Source organism: Anas platyrhynchos, chromosome 11, assembly GCF_047663525.1.
Source record: "Anas platyrhynchos isolate ZD024472 breed Pekin duck chromosome 11, IASCAAS_PekinDuck_T2T, whole genome shotgun sequence".
Taxonomy (NCBI): Eukaryota; Metazoa; Chordata; class Aves; order Anseriformes; family Anatidae; genus Anas; species Anas platyrhynchos.
This window is the reverse complement of record NC_092597.1, coordinates 21792447-21809990: the sequence shown is the minus strand read 5'-3', so window position 1 is coordinate 21809990 and position 17544 is coordinate 21792447. Positions and strand designations below refer to the sequence as shown.

At 38.1% G+C, this 17544-nt stretch overlaps 1 protein-coding gene across 6 annotated transcripts in view; it reads right to left on the bottom strand.

The window, feature by feature from the left end:
- Window positions 1-573: 573 nt before the first annotated feature.
- Window positions 574-17544, bottom strand: part of ASB7 (ankyrin repeat and SOCS box containing 7) — a 30551-nt gene continuing 13580 nt past the window's right edge. For 4 of the 6 annotated variants that reach the window (XM_027465765.3, XM_027465764.3, XM_021266612.4 and 1 more), the window contains 2 exons: window positions 13888-14493; window positions 574-3178 (listed from right to left, as the gene is read on the bottom strand). In XM_027465765.3, the coding sequence (XP_027321566.1) occupies window positions 3039-3178; window positions 13888-14493 (746 nt within the window). In that variant the 3' untranslated portion in view covers window positions 574-3038. Of the gene's footprint in view, window positions 3179-3242; window positions 7830-11695; window positions 11808-13887; window positions 14494-17544 lie in introns of those variants that run through there. The other 2 variants (XR_003499724.3, XR_003499725.3) reach the window with 2 other exon arrangements.

The window sequence follows — 17544 nt, the reverse complement described above, 5'->3', positions numbered from 1 at the left end:
AGTTTGTTAATGATCAGAGTCTTTTCCTCATATTGATTCTTTGGTGTATTTGCCAATTTTTAAAGGTTTATTAAAAGTGTTAACTGTGAATTTTATGGTAATGGAACTAGGCTACACAACAGAACTGTGTTATGCACTTCTTTTTCCACATTGTAGTCCAAATGAAAAAAAATAAAAAAAATCCATTTTCTTCCTCAAAGTATTTGTGCACAATATTTAAAATAATAAAAAAGAACAGATTCCACATTACTGAAATTTGGGTAGGATTAACAATGAATAATCATACTTTACTTGGGCACATGTATAACTTAAGATAGCGAGCAGAGCTATCAGGAGGTTCAGAAATACACGTGCTGCAGTGCTTCGCTGAATCAAGATCAGGGAAACCAGCTGCAAGAGATGGCTTAGCATATAAGACATGAGGGCTTCCCTCCCACCTTGGGGAGGGGAAAGAGGATAAGATGAAAATGAATTCAAAAGAAAGGCTTTTTACTGGCCTGAAGTGTATGTGTGTTCCCTTTAGGTGTCAGTTACTTAAAAGAAATAACCAAAAAACAAACCTCAAACAATAAATAATGGAATTACACATTTCTTCATTAAATAGCACTCTTGTTACCAACAAAGTCTTCCATAATTTTCTTCAGTCACAGCAACAGACAGAACGAATAATTTGCCTTAATATAGATCGCAACTAAAATATACTCTAGATTACCTTAGAAAATATTACTGTAAAAATTCAACGGGGAAGGATATTGGTTTAGACCAACTTACAAGTGTAGTGAACAATGCTAAGTACTTAAAGGAAAAAAAGCAGTTTTAAGGTTCTGATCTCATGTCACAAAAGCAAAGATTCATGCTTCAAATCTGCCAGTTCTTAACTTCCATCATGTCTCAGAGCTTAAAGATCCTAAGGGCCGACCCTTTCTGCTTCGGGAAAAGCTGGAGGATACCTCATGCACCCAGGCTCATGCACACACCCCAGCCACATGCTCAGTTTGTCTCCTTGACAGTGCCACCACCATCACACGTCGTCTGCAGGAGCATCATCAAGCTCCACTGCCCAGAGGTGGCCACTGCTCACGTTTACTTTTAGTCACTGCTCGAGCAGGCTGGACTTGAACCGATGCAAGTTGGAGATAAAAAGGTTCAACATCCCACCGCCAATCCTCTGAGCCACGAATCTCCAAAATCACTTATTTTCGCTAAGAAACCTGATGCAAGGTCAGGCACAACAGGGAGACAACTGCTTGCCATAGTCCCGGGTGCAGCCATTATCAGTGATAACGTTCATGCTCAAGGAACTGCAACTGAGGGCTGTAAGATATTAAAAGGAACTAACATAGTTAAATGAGTATACCTGCTTCTCTTGCTTTTTTTTTTTTTATATATATTTTTTAATACTAAATATTTTGAAAGTGACAGTGTTAAAAGCCACCATTGTTCCTTCCACCTTCCCGCTTCCATTGGTATAATTGGTATAAAAGCACTCCTGGTATCAGAGAGGCCCTTCTGGAGTCAGTCGGATGGCAAAACAAAAGTAGAAGACACTGGCAAGAACCTTATGATGACTCCATAATCCCTTGAAAATAAAGAGAGTGAAACAACTGCAATTTTTGGCCCAATCTTTTTTTTTTTTTTTTTTTTTTTGATAGTGAGAACTTCATTTTTTATGGTCAGAAACAAAGCTCTTTAACAGATCTTTTCAATACCTAATATGAAAAACACATTCAGTAGCCAAATTGCAGTACTCCTTTCAGTTGCTGTTTTCGGATCAATAGGAAACCACACGATGTTTGCAAAATTTAAGTTTCCAATATGAAGGGGGTGTTTTCTTGTTTGTGCACATATAAGATGCAACTTAACGCTTACGTGCACTTCCCACTCTCTAACCTGAAACAAATTGAATTTCAGAGCAATAACAACAAAATCCACCACTGCCTTTAAAATTGAAGGGGCTTGGCCAATTTCTTCTTTTTTAAATGGACACAATTTGGCTGAGAACCCGTAGATAAAATTTCAACTGAAAGTGAAATAAAGCAGGTTATACATTCATGAAATTCAGGGATTAATAACGAACAGCAACTGCCACCATCGTTTTAGTAATGCCACGTCAACACTACAGTGAGGCAGCAGTTCCTATTCTCACAAATAATGCACTGAGACTAAATGAGGAATAGTGGGGGGAGGAAAAAAATCACACATAAAGGGAAAATACATCAGAAAGATTATTGCACAGGAGGCACTGTATGAGGAACAGAATACATTGGCTTCAAAAATCTAACTTTGTTTAACCTTAAGTTAATGTAAAAAATACAGAGGCCATGCCTCTTTGTAGTGTACTGTCACTGCTAAAAACAGACTTACAAACAGCCGCCCGTTTTACAGGGAATGTCAGGAAAGAATAGGGCCTGAATTTTATGGGCATCCAAACTACAGTAATAAGGAAGAGAATAAAATAAAAGAGCCAATGTATAGACCCTCGAATTGAATAGGGTGACTGCATTTTTTTCCTTTTTTTTTAATTTCCAAATTATATTCATACAGTACCCAATGACACATTGATTATCAACTCTTCCCTCTATCCTGCAAAAACATCCACCCTGGTAGCTCCAACTGACAACAGGGCTCCGAAGGTCTCTCTCGGTATCCCTTTGCAGGACCGGTGCCTTGATTTCCGAACTCTTTGTTGAATAATTGCTCAGCATGCCAATTCCAACCAATCACTTCCCTTGAGAGGCTACATTCCATCCCCACTGCAAGTCCGCACACTTAATGTGAAAACAAACAAATGAAAACCCAACAGCAACTTTTAAAATGTAATATCGTATAGAAAGCTTGGACCTTGTAAACTTGGACCAAGAAACCAAAAATTAAGACCTTCTAGCGTGTGGTATAAAAAACCCAAGGAAGTGTATACCTGCCTTCTGACTTCACAGAAAAATCAGAATTTGCATAGGATATACTTTGTGCAAGGCAACAAGCCTCTTCAGTATCTGGAATATAACTAATCTTGCTCAGAGTTCTTCTCTTCATGGATATCAGATATCATCAAATTTGTGTTTTAAGTAGTCTTTCATGACCTTGGCAATGGGTAGTTCATCAAGTAGTTTTAGGTTTTGAAGGCCTATACACTGTCGGATTTTAATTCGGCATAGATCTTGCAAGTTTCTGGGCTGTCCTGAAAAGACAAAAGGAACACACAAAAGTAAAATGATCACATTTTAAACTTTAAGAGACTTTAAGAGATCATTTACTCAGTAAAATCACAGATGTTTGCTGTTTTCTGAGAGGAAGAAGGAAAGGGCATAGGCAGAGGGATGGAAAAAATTACCAAAAAAAAAAAAGGTGGAAATTAGTACCTTTCTAATGAACAATAATTCAGTGAAATTAAGGGATGCATCCTAAAAGCACTGACATTTACATGCACATGATTTTACTGATGTCAGTGTAAAGTGACATTATCCACGTGAGGATTCCCCCGAGGTGGCAGCATATGCTCAAGTGTTTGCAGAACAGCATTACTAATCTGTTTAACTTTTTGTGCATTTTTCTCTACCCCTTTATCACCTGGGGAAATAAACAAAAACAAGAACTTCACTCTTGCTGCTCTTCAGACACGAAGACAAAAACTTCTCCGTTCGACTGCAGCAGGAAGAGGCAGTCCCCTTAGAGAGCGAGGCTTACAAAAGTTATTCAAGGATCGCGTGGCAGAGTTAAAGACTGCTTTTTTCCTTTTAATGAAAAGACAAAGCCTTTAGGCTTTGGATGCAACCGCAACCTCGTCAAACAGAACGAGATGAAAATATGAGTTAACCGCTGTCTACAGAGGAAAAGCTTTACTGACATCACACAAACATGAATTTCTGGCAAGGATTTTCCAAAATAACTGGTTCCCTTTCAAACTCTATTCAGGAAACTGTTAGAAGTCAAACACCTTGAAAAATGGTCCCCCATGCAATATAACACAAGAAAGGTTAATCTAGCCTTGCATCTCAGCGTACCCAGTAATGGATCCCAAGGAAGAAGTGGGAAGGAAAAAAAAAAAAAAAAGATCAGAACAAGAGACATTGAGAAATCCTGTCCCAATGTACCCTTCTAGCTTTCAGCACCAGTGGCTCCAGGCCTTCCTGAAGCAGAGATTGCACACAGATCTGGGTCTTTAATAGCTGTGAATGGCATGCCCTCTGTAAATCTGTCTAATGTTTTTTGAACCCATTCATACTTTCAGTATCCAAAACATCCTGTGGCAACAAATTTCACAATATAACGAGGCGTTGGCTGGAAAACTACAAAGTACTTTTATTTATTTTAGATCTGCTTCCTGATCGCTTTGTCGAGTGCCTAGCATTCTTGAAGTCACACAAAAAATAATAGTTCTCACGCCAATCACGACGTTACATACCTTTATATTATTCTCCGTCCTCCACTCATGCTCGGTATCTCTTTCAAAAGCTGAAGATATTTACTTAATTTAAAAATTTCTCCAACAGGAGCCACTCCAAACCTCTGCCCAAACTAGCTGCCTGCCTTTGTACCTTTTTCTTATTCTTATTTTTTCTTATTCCCATTTCTTATTCTGCATCTTTTTTCGAAGTTACCCCAATAACACAAGGTCGATGTTTTGATCGCTGACTTAACTGCGTCACGACGCGAGGAAGGAGCTTTACGCAGCTATGTCACCCCATCACTGCCCAAGTCACAACGCTTATCCCAACACACGAGGCAGGTGCTTATGCCAACAGCCAGACAACCTGTCACCAGTGGAGCACCCTACTGCGACCTATTACCTGTATAATTATTAATGGTAAAGGACAGTGCTTGCTTTCACAGAGAAAAGTATGGCAATTTTATTGAGCTGTTTGACCCATCACGTCTTTAAAAAGCAGTACAAAGCATCAGAAGTCAATTTAAGTAAGCTAGATGGACCTTTCCAATTAGCTCTGAGCTGGCACCAATTAGAGGAGGTGCTTGGGGAACAAGGAATGCCTTCTGTCGGGGCTCCAGGCATCACCGGGCACCAAACCTGTTGGGGTGGGACGAGAGGGTTGATCCCAGCCTCCGCCGCACGCACGGCAGCCCCGACCCTTCCATCCTCCTCCTAGTCAGCGATAAGCCTCTTGGCTAAATAGACCTTGACGTTACGGGTTTATTAGATGTTCCTGGTAAGCACAGAGTAAAGAGATTACAAAACTATTTCCTGTTTTCTACTTCGGGCATTTTTTGTAGATGGTTTCAGTTACCCTTTACAGGCAGTTCCCCTCTTTCTTTCCCCGTGTGGGTTTTTCTATAGAAATGGGCTGACAGACAGGTATACGCTTGGATTTATCTTAAGCACTAAAATTATCCAAGGTAAGCTAGCAGAAGTAATGCAGGAAAATAGTCTCAGTCTGTTTTTAAAGAAATTGGATTGGAAATTAGAGAGCATGAAAATTGGGAGTTTTTTTGTATCAGTTTATAATACTTTTATTATACTTATCACCACAGTAGCTAAATGTAATTAGCTCCAATACAGATCAGTAATTACTTTGTCCACTGGTGTTTTTTTCACCACTCAAAGGAATGGATTTATACAATTTGGACAACAGATGAATGCTCAAGCTTGAGGAAAAGTTATTTTTGGTAAGAAACCAAGCAGAGGAATCCTTATGGTGATAAAGAAAGAGTTCTAATACATTAAATGTGAATGAAAGCGGGGTTCTCAGAAGTTAACTGCAAACAGCAGCATTAGAGGCTACAGAGGACTATAAATCTGTATTTTCTGTATAAGAGTACACAATAATACAGCTATGAGACAATGATTTCTGGTTTCAGAAACAAATGCCTTTTAATTAACATCCTGTGGATTTCTTGAGAGCAAAATAGAACAGACAACTTAAAATACCCAGAAGAAATTGGTCACCAGCTAATTCAAAAAGACCCGATTATCAAATGTATGACATTTTCCCCTGATAAGCCTAAAAATATTTCCTGGGAATGTGTTAACAATGGACATTTCCAGTGTTAAGCACCAGTTACTACATCTAGTGGCTGTTAGTGTCTTAGGTCACGCCTTACAAATTCCAGGGTTATTAATGCGTTTGTGATTTATTAGAAACGGTGTCTAGAACACTTACTCATTCTTGATTGCATCTGAATGAAAAAGAAAAAAAAAAAAAGGATTACAGACCAACGTCAGTTAACCTTAGTTTGGCAAATGAAAAATGTTATTAGTAATTTGGCAAAGTACGGCAAGTTAAGTGTTGAATAAAATTATGTTTAAAAAAGATTACAAAGCAACAATTTTGGTTATATCCTGCATCACAAGTTTGGAAAGTTGTTTAAGCAAATAAGATAGAAAAGAGAATTTTAAAAAAATTACAATCAGTAAGATTGACCTAATTACTGTGGTTATGCAAGTGTGACATAGAACTAGTTCCACTAACAATCACCTTAAAAATAAATAAAATTCTTGATCCAGTGTCCAAGGGACACCTCAGCCCCAGCAGTGCTGCTATCCTGGAGCAGCCAGGTTATTGTAGGGCTGCTATGTAAGCGGGCAGCAAACACCTGCAGCTGCCGGGGAGCTGAAGATTTGCTCGTGTGTTCACAGAAATGAGTTAGATACTTCTGCAGATTTATTTTGCAAGCTTTAAGGTGACAGAAAATAAAGTATTAACTACACAAAAAAGAGAAGTATAGCTTATCTTTGATTTCCATAGCTCATGCTATGTGCGGTAATGGGAAGCAGAAATCCCCACCAACACACCTCTTCTGTAGTTTCCCAAGCATGACGGAAAAGTTTCTTCCCAACAGAAGAAATGTAAAACATGGGATTATAAAATAAAGTTTTTTTTTAAATTTTATTCTCTCTACAGGTAGCAGACCTCGGTATGTAAAAGTTTAATCATTTTCCTAACTCAGTTCAACCGGTCACAAAGTTCCAGACATTTTTTTTCCCCTTAACTAATTATTAAGAAATAATGAAATAATGCTTTTTAAATTACTATTTACAGATTGGCCGCCTCTGGTAAAACAAGAGGACAAAAATGCATGTTTTAACTACAACAACTTGTTACAATTAGTTGTGAATTTCCATTCAATACATTCTTCTTTTTCTTTCTGCAGTTTCAAGATCTTCTGCAGACAAGTTGTTTCAAACAGAGCTGGCCTCTGTGCAAGCCCCAGCTTCACTCACGGAAATCTGAAGTCACGGTAATGTTCATTATATCCTCAAATAATTTACCAGCAAGCTCAATTTCTATACAGTTAAACTTGGGCCTCTTGTTTTATTGAGCACAAACAATTTCTTTAACATCCGTGTGCATTAGTTACAAGAGCTGGAAGGGACAAGGTAAACAGCGAGCTTTGAAGCTCTTTAAAAATAGCAGAGTAAAGGGTCCCAGTTCTTTAGAACATTGCAGTGGTGTATCTCTGGGCATCCTACATCATGAACCAGCCAAGCTTTTATTTTAAAATGTGTGTCTAAGAGCTGTATACAGAGGAAGGCTGGCAGCTCAGTGACAAGGACATGTCAAAGCAGGGGTTGCGTGGTCTTCTCCACCAGGCCCCAAAGCCTACCCAAAGGCCTGAGTGGGGCCTGGTTCATCTTCCCCCGGCCTTCACCCGCTCCCCATCCCATACCCACCACCAGCACAACCACAAACCTGGCCCTTGGCACATCCCGTTTGTACAGATGTGGAAGCTTTCATTTTGGGGAATGCTGTACTTTTATCTTACGTTAGTCTCCTCAACACTAATTCGAAGCGCGTGATCAGAATCTAATGTATTACATATTCATCGGTGCTCTTCAGAATTGTTCTGCTAGCAATTGTGTTTTGAAGAAGTCACATCTGTGGATTCAAGTGACAGAGATGGATGAGGATGGAGGAGAACATAGCTTTGTAACAGCCACAATGAAGGGATAGGACACAGAGTGTTTAAAAATCAAAGCCTGAAAAATGTTGGCCTTTCTCAATAAACACTATTAATTCTGTGTCACGTATTTATGTATCTACGGACATAATTTGGATATAGTACCGTCTTTCTAGACAGCATACACTACTGACCTAGGCCACACGTACACAGGAATATTCCCCCAACAAATTCTGCAAAGTTTAGGATTCCTACCTACCCAAAGAATTGTGTGTTGTTGTAATGACTTCTCCACAGCTTATCCATTTAGAACTGTGCCAGGCCATTTCTCCTATGCAGACATGCTCCCCAAGAAAAAAAAAAACACTAACCTGTCACTGTCTATAGTTAAGGGTCATTGGCATAATATTAGGTCTTAGTACCCCTGACAAAGCTGACTCTTAAGGAGTGTCTTACCCAGTTTTAAGCAAAAGTCTTGTGAAGGTGGAGAAGGAGGCACTGCCTATCACCCCCCTCCATGGAAGATACAAGAGCAGTTACCACGAACAGCTCCATGCTGTTACCCAGCAGAGTGATTAGTAGTAACTGAAATTAATGCAATTGTAAGCTGTTAGAAAATCCTCTCTGTTTTTCTGTTCCCCCTACTAAAAAGAAGAAAAATTAGAGTCCTTTTAAAAGCAAACAATCAGTATCACTTGTTTGAAGAGGATAGGCAACTTCTGAAGAAGTCAGAAAATGAACAGGAACAGCAATTTTGTGTTTTGCCCACAGTTTTCTCTGCCCACAGTTTTCTCTGCAATATTAATACATTTCTCCAGAAAGCTTACAGTAGTATTTCTCAAATTGAGCCTCTGCCTCTCCTGGGAATTGTGAAAGGCTGAAAACAGTAGCAAGAAACCACTTGGTAGTTTCCTTTTAGTTACAAACAAAACTTCAAGTTTGGTGAAATACTAAAGGAAGTTGAAAGCAGACTGACTTATAGCTGGCAGCAGCTCAGTTCCTCTGAAGTATGGCAGTGTTTGTATCTTCAGCTAACTACTGAACTCATTCAGCAACTAGATTTAGCTAAGTCTGTTGGCTTCCAGAGCTGGGGGACAGAGGGAGAGCAGGAAAGACTTAAGAGAACTGACCATATCTACTGGAAACTCACATTCAAAAAGCCAGTGGCACAGGTTAACACACATCCCCATCAGCCAAAAAAGGCACCACTGAGGATGCATAAGCAAACAGGATCCTACTGCAAGGATGCAATCACCTAGGAAATAGATACAGCTGAACTGAACAGGAATTGGTCGCTCACCACAACAGGAGTGGGTTGCTAATAGCTTAGAAAATGCAGTTGCTTGTACTCTAGTATAAAAAAAAAAAATAAAAATCATGTAAATAAACACAAAACAAGCTAAAAAAACTATGGAGGATTTTTGGTTTTGGCACTCAGGATGCCAGAAAAAAAGCTACAACAGTATCAAGATGTATATCAATTTGTATCAAGAATTTGTCTGAAATATGTTGATATAAGACATGCAGGACTGCATCTCCAGAGAGGGAGAAAGCAAACATAACTGTATTCCTCCAACTAGTAACTAGCTCAAAAGGGCAAAGATAGCTTTTAATTAATCACTGTAACTGGGTATCATACAAACTTCTTAAAAAGTTCTGGTTTAATTTTGTGCCTTTTTTAGAAATACCTGAGCACTACTTATACTTTCATTACTCTTTGAAAACTAATTCTTCATAGTGATTTCTGCATATCTATTAAATTCCAGTATTTCTGGCACAAAAAATATGCACCAAAGAGAAGTGGTTTTGGACCAAAAACCTTCCAAAGCATCCAACAATATAAAAAAAAATTCAACTGCTTAAGGTAAGCACTGAACTGTGGTCTAATTTAGTAATTACATTTTAAAACATCACACTGAGTAATTCTGATCTGAGAGTTAAATAATTAATCAAAAGTTACCTTTTTTTTTTCCTAGGAAGAAAGCAATAAGGCCATGTTGTTGTTTTTTTTTTTTTTTTTTTTTTTTAAATGAAGTTATCAAAAACTATACTGGTCTTCACAAAATATTTACCTGCAATCTGCAGAAAGTAATCACGATTCAGACAATATTTGTTTATTACAGATCCAGCTAAAATGAAAACTAACTGTCCTACCCCAGTTCCCTGCATAACTCCGGATGACAAAGCAGACCACATTCATTAGTGCAAGGCTTCTGGCAGCACCCAAGGAAGCAGTCAAAACTTGCAATTCCAGTAAGTTTCCTCTGTGTTATAACAAACATGAAGATATTGTTTCCTCTGCAGTTACCCACATAATAAAATATGTAGAGATCTATTTAATTCACTACACTCCCGTATTCATAGATGTTTAAACTATGCAGAGATCCTTTTAAAAATGTTCTTCCAGTTAAAAAAAAAAAAAAAAAAAGTCTAGTGAAAATAAAGTCATCTTTATTTAACAAAAGGATAAAGGCAAAGAATATATAATAATTTCCTCAGCAGGACTTTTGTCTAAAATTTTCTGCAGGTTTACATTGTCACATAAATCTTCTACACATAAAAATATACTCTCTAATCCAAGCCAAAGATTTGTCCTTTGGAAAATAAAAAAATTGAATGCAGATGAAATATTTGTAATTTCATTCATTCGGTGATCTTTAGATCTTGTTCCAGATCTGAAATTAGTTCTTTGATACCCGTTAACATACTTGCCATATTACACTACTGTGGCCATATCCATTTACTTCACTATCTGCCTCAACACAGACGGGCAACTCGCATGGCTAGTCATAGACTCTCTTGTCTGCTATGTTATCTGAACAGTGATTAAATTAAATGAGTGCTATGGGAAGAAAGAAAAGGTTCGAGCTTTTTTCTTTTTTTAGATCATACTTCAGTTTCTAGCATCTAAAAATTTATTTAAACTTTTAAGTACATTTTTCTAATACTTGCTAGAGGTAGGAAAAATGCATTCTCATTTGTTAGCTTTAATATTCTCAAATCTCATTCAACATTAACCTCAATATTCCATCCAAGCCTGGAAATGCACAGGTTAATTGTGCAGACATATACAAGACTAAAAAAAATAAATAATAAATGCATCTCTATCTTTATATAGAGAGGCATTCCTTTTAATTTTCCATTCAGTATGCATCTCAATTTTGCATTAGTGCTTTCCAACCTTAACCCACCAACACTCTTGAAGAGGCAGGTACAGATCCTGTACAACTGAAGAATAACACTTCAGTATTCTAAAAACAAGCTCTTTATCAGATGATCTCAGATACTATTGCGGCTACTAGTAATTGTTTTTGGAGTGCAAAAGTGTAATACGGAAAACAAATAAAAGAAGAGGAAGGCAATAAATAATTAAGTATCTTTCAGTAGTGCTTTTTTCACTGGGAATTTTTTTTTTTAATAATACAAAAATGAGTAAGAAAAAAAAGGAGGTAAGAGCAACTGTCTAAGCATCAAATGACTAAAAACTTAATTGTTCTCAACTTCCAAATTCATGCTTAAATGTTGAGATGCAACTACAGAATAATTTTGTTCTTCTTGAAATTATTCTAAGAGTAAAGGAATGTCCACCTACAACCAGGAAGGGTATCAGACTTCCAGCAACAAAGCAAGCAAAATCCAAAGGTGCTAAACTTACCAACTTTCAGAGTCAATACTAAGTATTTCTGAGAGCTTGGTCTCCTGCCTGCTATTTGCAACTAGGGACCTAGACTAAAGGATGTGATTATTACCCATTACAGGATGTACCAAAACAAAACTGTTTCTGGGGATCTGAAAATGTAAAAATATGTTTTCTGAGGATAAAACAACAAAAATAGCAACTTACATTTCATATGCAGACTGCTAAATAATATTCCTTTTATCTGAAGCATGCAAGTGCTTTCACTGGAAGAAATCAGTTTGATAACTTTCAGAATTTACATATGTTAATCTGTAAACTTAAAAAAAAAAAAAAAAGTGAAATGTACTGCAAGTAAAAACTAGTTCTTGCTTTACAATTAAATATATTCTTCAGCCTCTGGACCCACATATAAAACTTGCAGCTATGGATTTCTGCATTAAGCATGGAGTATAATTTTCAATTAAGCAAACTAGAAATTCCCGTTAAGCCCTAAGATCCAGGCACTGTTACCAACCACAAGAGATAATTTCAGTAAGACTTCTCTAAAAAAAAAAAAATAATAATAATTTGTAATTCCCCCCCTCCCCAGTAAATACATATTACAATAGACAGATTCTTCCCCGAAGTGCTACAGGGTAAGCGCTCAACAATTCCCTGTATACAGTCTGATCTAATTGGGAACTACCAAAATCCCAGCTCATTCTTTACCCATTTTCTCTCCTACACCATCTCATTGCAATGATTATTCATGAAAACAGTGGAAGACAGTGTTTGTAGATTTATAATAAGGGCAGCAGAGTCTGTTTATAGCTGTTTGTAAACACATATTCATAATAATTTTGCTCAGAAGCACAAAGCTGAAGTGTTTTTGTCAGCACTAGTCCTCTCTGCTTTCCCAGTTCTCCCTCCATCAGCACAAAATTGAAATAGTTCCAGGACTGTTCTGTTCGCCACAAATTTAAGCTGCCTTCTTTGTTGCAGAATTTATTTCTCACTTGAATGAAATGAGTCCTTTAAAGCCTTAAGGTATGGAACCTGCAACCTAAATATAAGCTACAGGACTGATTTCCAACTTTCTGAATCAGCCTGTAGACATGGAGAAAAACTGAATAGCCCTTCACGCTTAGGGCTATGTTCTAAGACTGTGAAAAATTGCAAGTCTGGTATTATATCATCTACTAATAACCCTGACTGTGCTACTACATAGTGAGTGGCTCCCAAAAAGGAAAGCTGGAAGAAATGTGTATGAATGAAAAGGGACAGGCGAAGTAAAATACTAAGAAATAAATGTAACTGATTGATTTCATCAACTCCTACCTTTCCAAAAATTCTCTTTGTATTTCAGATATAAGCAAAAGCACCACCACAAATCGGGAAAACAAAAATGAAATTCCAAATGCTTTTTTGTGTCATTTACTGACAACAGATTGCAGCTGATTCACCCCAGCCCACACTAAATCGCAGTTTCTTTGCAGAAAATACAGGGTGCTTAATTCTCAACAAAACTACCACGGGGAAAAAAAAAAAAAAAAAGAGTAACCACCACAGGGAAAAAGATGATACATGACATACCCCACCCTTCTCTGTTCAGATCATCCTAGCTGGATGATAAACATGTTAAGATAGCTTGATAAATTGCATTAAACTCCTGCTAATTGCTAATAAGCAGTTCCTAAATGCTTTTAGGTAATACTGTAATTGGAAAACATTATTGCATGTAGAATGGAGTATAAGAAAACTTCCAGCAGGCCTAGCACACCAAAACTGACAAACAAAACTGATCAGAACATTAGCAGCAGAATACTCTCAGGTTAAGTGTCAGAAGTGACGATGAGTTCAAATCCTTTTCAATTTTCAGAGATACCACCAAAATCAAATCAGAGCTACACAGCATATGAATCCCCCGAGCCGCACGAATAAACTATGCCACTTTGTTGTCTGGTGTAGAGGAGAGGAGAGGGAACGTGGGAGAACAAAATGCAGCAAAAGCTCTTTTCCTGCCCCAGTTGTATTGCCAGATGAAAAAGCCAGCAACAGCAGAGCATTTGCATGGTGCTAAACACGCAAAAGACCCTAAAAAAAAAAGAAAAGCAAAACCCAAACATCTTATGTGCTAAGGCCATTAATAAAACTAGTTTTACAGTTCGCTTTTCTTTTTAATTTATGCTTCCTGCTGATACTTAAACAAGACTAATTGAAATGAAATATACTCAACAGTAGCACCTTCGCCAAGTAAGAGATTCCCAGTTTCACAATCCCTTCACCTTCCCAGAAACTGTCTAGTGCATTTAAATAGCATCAAGGGGCAGAGAGGAAGCATTTTTTTCTGGGGCTAAATTCAAAGAAGGCTTTTAGAGGACATTGTGTCCCGTCATTAACTTTTCTTACATACATACTTGTCACTTCTTGTAAGAAATCCAGACAGGGTCGGCTACTTCCAGAAATACTTATTGAAACAGCCAGTGGGGTCTGTCCTTCATAGTTCCTTGTGTTAGTGTCCGCTCCGTAATTATATAACATTTGTGCACAAAGCACATCATCTCTAAGAGCAGACAAGTGTAAGGGCGTCTGTCCATCTTCCAAGCGACCCAAGTTTGTGTCCGCCCCTCTCTGAAGGAACATTCGGCAGTACGAGTGATTGCTTTTGATCACAGCGTATCGTAACAGGAAACCATTTTGAATGTCGATGTTGGCATTGTGATCCAGGAGGATTTTCACACAGCTTGACCTCTCTCGGATAATGGCCAGCTGGAGCGGTGTGGTACCTTTATCACTGAGCGGATCAACCTCAGCCTTGAACTCCAACAGGAGCCTGACAAATGAGTCTCTGCCATAGTGGGCTGCTACATGGAGGGGAGTCCAACCATCGTTGCTTTTTGCATTAATAATGTCACTTCTATATTCAGATTCCAACATCAAGCGTGCAATCCTCGCTCGGCCATGCATGGCTGCATAATGCAGAGCAGTGAAGCCTCCAATTAAGTCCTTAACTGTGGGATCAGCTGAAGTTAAAATAAAATTAAAAAATAATTAGAAGGCGTTACAGTAATCCAGAGCTGCAAACAAATAATCAAATGATTGAATGTTATTCTTTTCAGGCATAACAAGACAGGATTTTTTTTGTACTTCAAAATAATTCTTGCTTTCAAGAACCAAATGCTATTTTAAAGAAAAAGCTAAATTATATTTATGAAAGAATTACACAAAAAAGACCTTTTCTTTCATATACATATGTTTCCATTTGACAAATAGTTTTCCACATCTTTCTAGCACTCTTAGGCTAATTACTCAAATCTCTGTCCATCCAGTTTTCCTCCAGCTCTGTAATATTACATTTCTTTCTCAATGCTGAGCTTTTTTATTTTCCCTTGTGTTGCTTCTTGGTCTTAAAAAGAAGCATGTGTAGAAACATCTGCTGTCCCAAATTGCGGATGTTTTGTGGTCTGGCAGGATTGTATTGTTTTTAGGGTGTAATACTGTATTAGGTAAAATGTTTCTCTGTGGTCTGCAGGATTTCCAAAGCATGTAGGATATATGTTATTTTAGATTATCTTGATAAAGTTTGTTTTTATAAATGATGAATCTGTTCTGAATTTATACTTTTACAAAAATTTTAGATTTTACAGGAATGTAAGCAACCACGTATGGAAGGAGTCAGGAGAAATGTTAGTGCAGAGTACAAGTGATTAGACAGATAGCCCCCCACGCACCCCAACACAGCACAAAAACATCATCTGATTTATGAATTTAAAAACAGAACTTAACCAAATCAATTTACTTAATTTCCTCAGCACACCCAGACTTGTAAATCAAATGACTATTCCCACGTACCCAACTAATTACTGGAGGAAAGGTGCGTGCCTCATTACCCTTTCTCAGCTAGAAAACAAGCCAGGCTGCAAGCTTTCTCCTTCCAGCATCGGTAGATGTTGCCTAACGGATGGTGAAGAGTACAAACCACAGCTTGGAAGTTTGAGGCACTTTCCTAACCTAAGCTTCCCAGCTGGTAAAAGGAGATACTGTCTGCACAAGAGACTAGCATTAAGCTGACATATTTTTAATATGCCTGTGCAGCATCTACTGAAACAACTGCTGGGTCCTGTTCTTCATAGTTCCTTGTATTTGTTTCCGCTCCGTAAACACACAACATTTGCAGCACAAAGAACAGATCATCTCTAAGAGCAGACAAGCGTAAGGGTGCCTGCCCACCTTCCCTAATCTTGACAGAGCTGTCCTTGCACCTTGGCATTGAGTTCTTTGTGGATTCCTCATCTATATAAGCGAGTTAAGTTCACAATGTGAACTACAAACTGGTTTAGTCTAGATCTAATGATGGTCTGAACATGCAAACGTGCCATCAGGAAACAGGAATGAGCTTCCCAATATGGATGTACTGCAACCACATCCAGATAACACACTGAGACAGATGCCCTGCCAAAATAATAGGGCAGGAAAGACAGAGTTCAGAACACAGCTGCAAAGGTGATCCAGCAGCTCTAAGGAATTTTTAAGATTTAAAGAGAAGACTGAAGGAAGGAAAAAAACAACACAAACTAGTGGAGCCTGGCTACGCAATTAAAATAGCACATGTAGAAATAACACGTAAGAACGGCCTCTATTAAGTAAATAGAGTAGGAACCTAGAAATAACGAAAGACAGATTAAGGAAAGTGCCTTGGTAGACAGCCTACTTCCTAGTCTTTGCTGAAAAGCAGGAGTTTCAGTGCCCTGTAAAGTTACACTAACCTGAGTTAAAGCAATTGCCGAAGCATCCACAGGTTGGCAGGAAAAAGACGACCTTGACTGAATAGGTGGTTGCTAACCTGCACTATGACGGTGTCAGGTATTTTCGCAGAGAATCAGTACAACCCACACAGTCATTGAAGACTGAGACACTGCATCAAAGTGATGTGAGCTGCTCCCAGGATCTTTCTTTGCACTGCTCAGACTATTCTAGATTAACTCCTGACTGGTGATAGATAAAGTTAGTAGCACAAGCATGAGAATTAAGATGCAGAGGGATGATACTTCTGAGAAGCAGAATTAGGGAGAAAGTTGGACATAACAGAAGGAGACAGCAGCAGCCAGGGCCATTTTTCACAAAAAATAGTTAAAATATAAAATTGACAAGCACTGTTTCATATTCTGCCTTCTCTCTTCCACTCCGTTTTGGGCATGCAAGTCAATCATTTCTTCCTTCTAGCTGAGGCACAAGATATTGCTGCTAGCCTGCTTAGTCTATGCCATTTCTGAAGTCAATCAGATCTGCTTCAAATTGTGTGCATGTGTGTACAAATATTTTTATACAAGTTGTTGTAATCCAAAAGCTACGGTTTAGTTCACAAAATAAGGATGTGCCTTCTCTATGATTTTAAGTTCCTTTCCATATTTTCTCTCCTCTCAAAATTTCATCACATTAAGGTCAAGCAAAAAAATACAATGTCACGTAAGACAAGTGTCTCAACAAGAATAGGAAAGAAATGTCTTACCTGGGCAACGAGGGAACACAAACAACTAACCTTCCAAAACCAAGCCTGGTAACAAAAACTCACAATAAAAATATTGTGATTCCTGTTAAGATTATGGGCTTTTAGTGAGCTAAGGGTAGCAGTTACCCCCTTGATTAAGGAAGCAATTTTAACAAGACCAAAACATTATCTGCTGCTACTCAGCAAATGTCTTGCTGCCACCTCCTGTAAAACTTTTGAACTGCATAAGGGCTTTTTAGCAGAAGTTGGACCTGTGTTATATCACATACAATTTCTATCCTTTCAGTCCCTGTATTAGCAAAAAGAATACTGCAAAGCTGATGTTTTCTTAAAAACTTTGGTTGCTATACTTTTTTAAAATATAAAAAAAAAAAAAGGCTTCAACATATTGTAAAGTAACTCTCTCCCCCTGGAATGCAAGCAAGGTAGAAATGAATTGGGAAAGAATTCACTTAGCTTACCTTTCAGATTCTGCAGAGGGGTAAAAAAGTACCTGGTACAAGCGTATTTAACTAGGAAGGGATGAAGCCAGCACTTGCCAGCATTTCTTTATCTTGCCTCCATC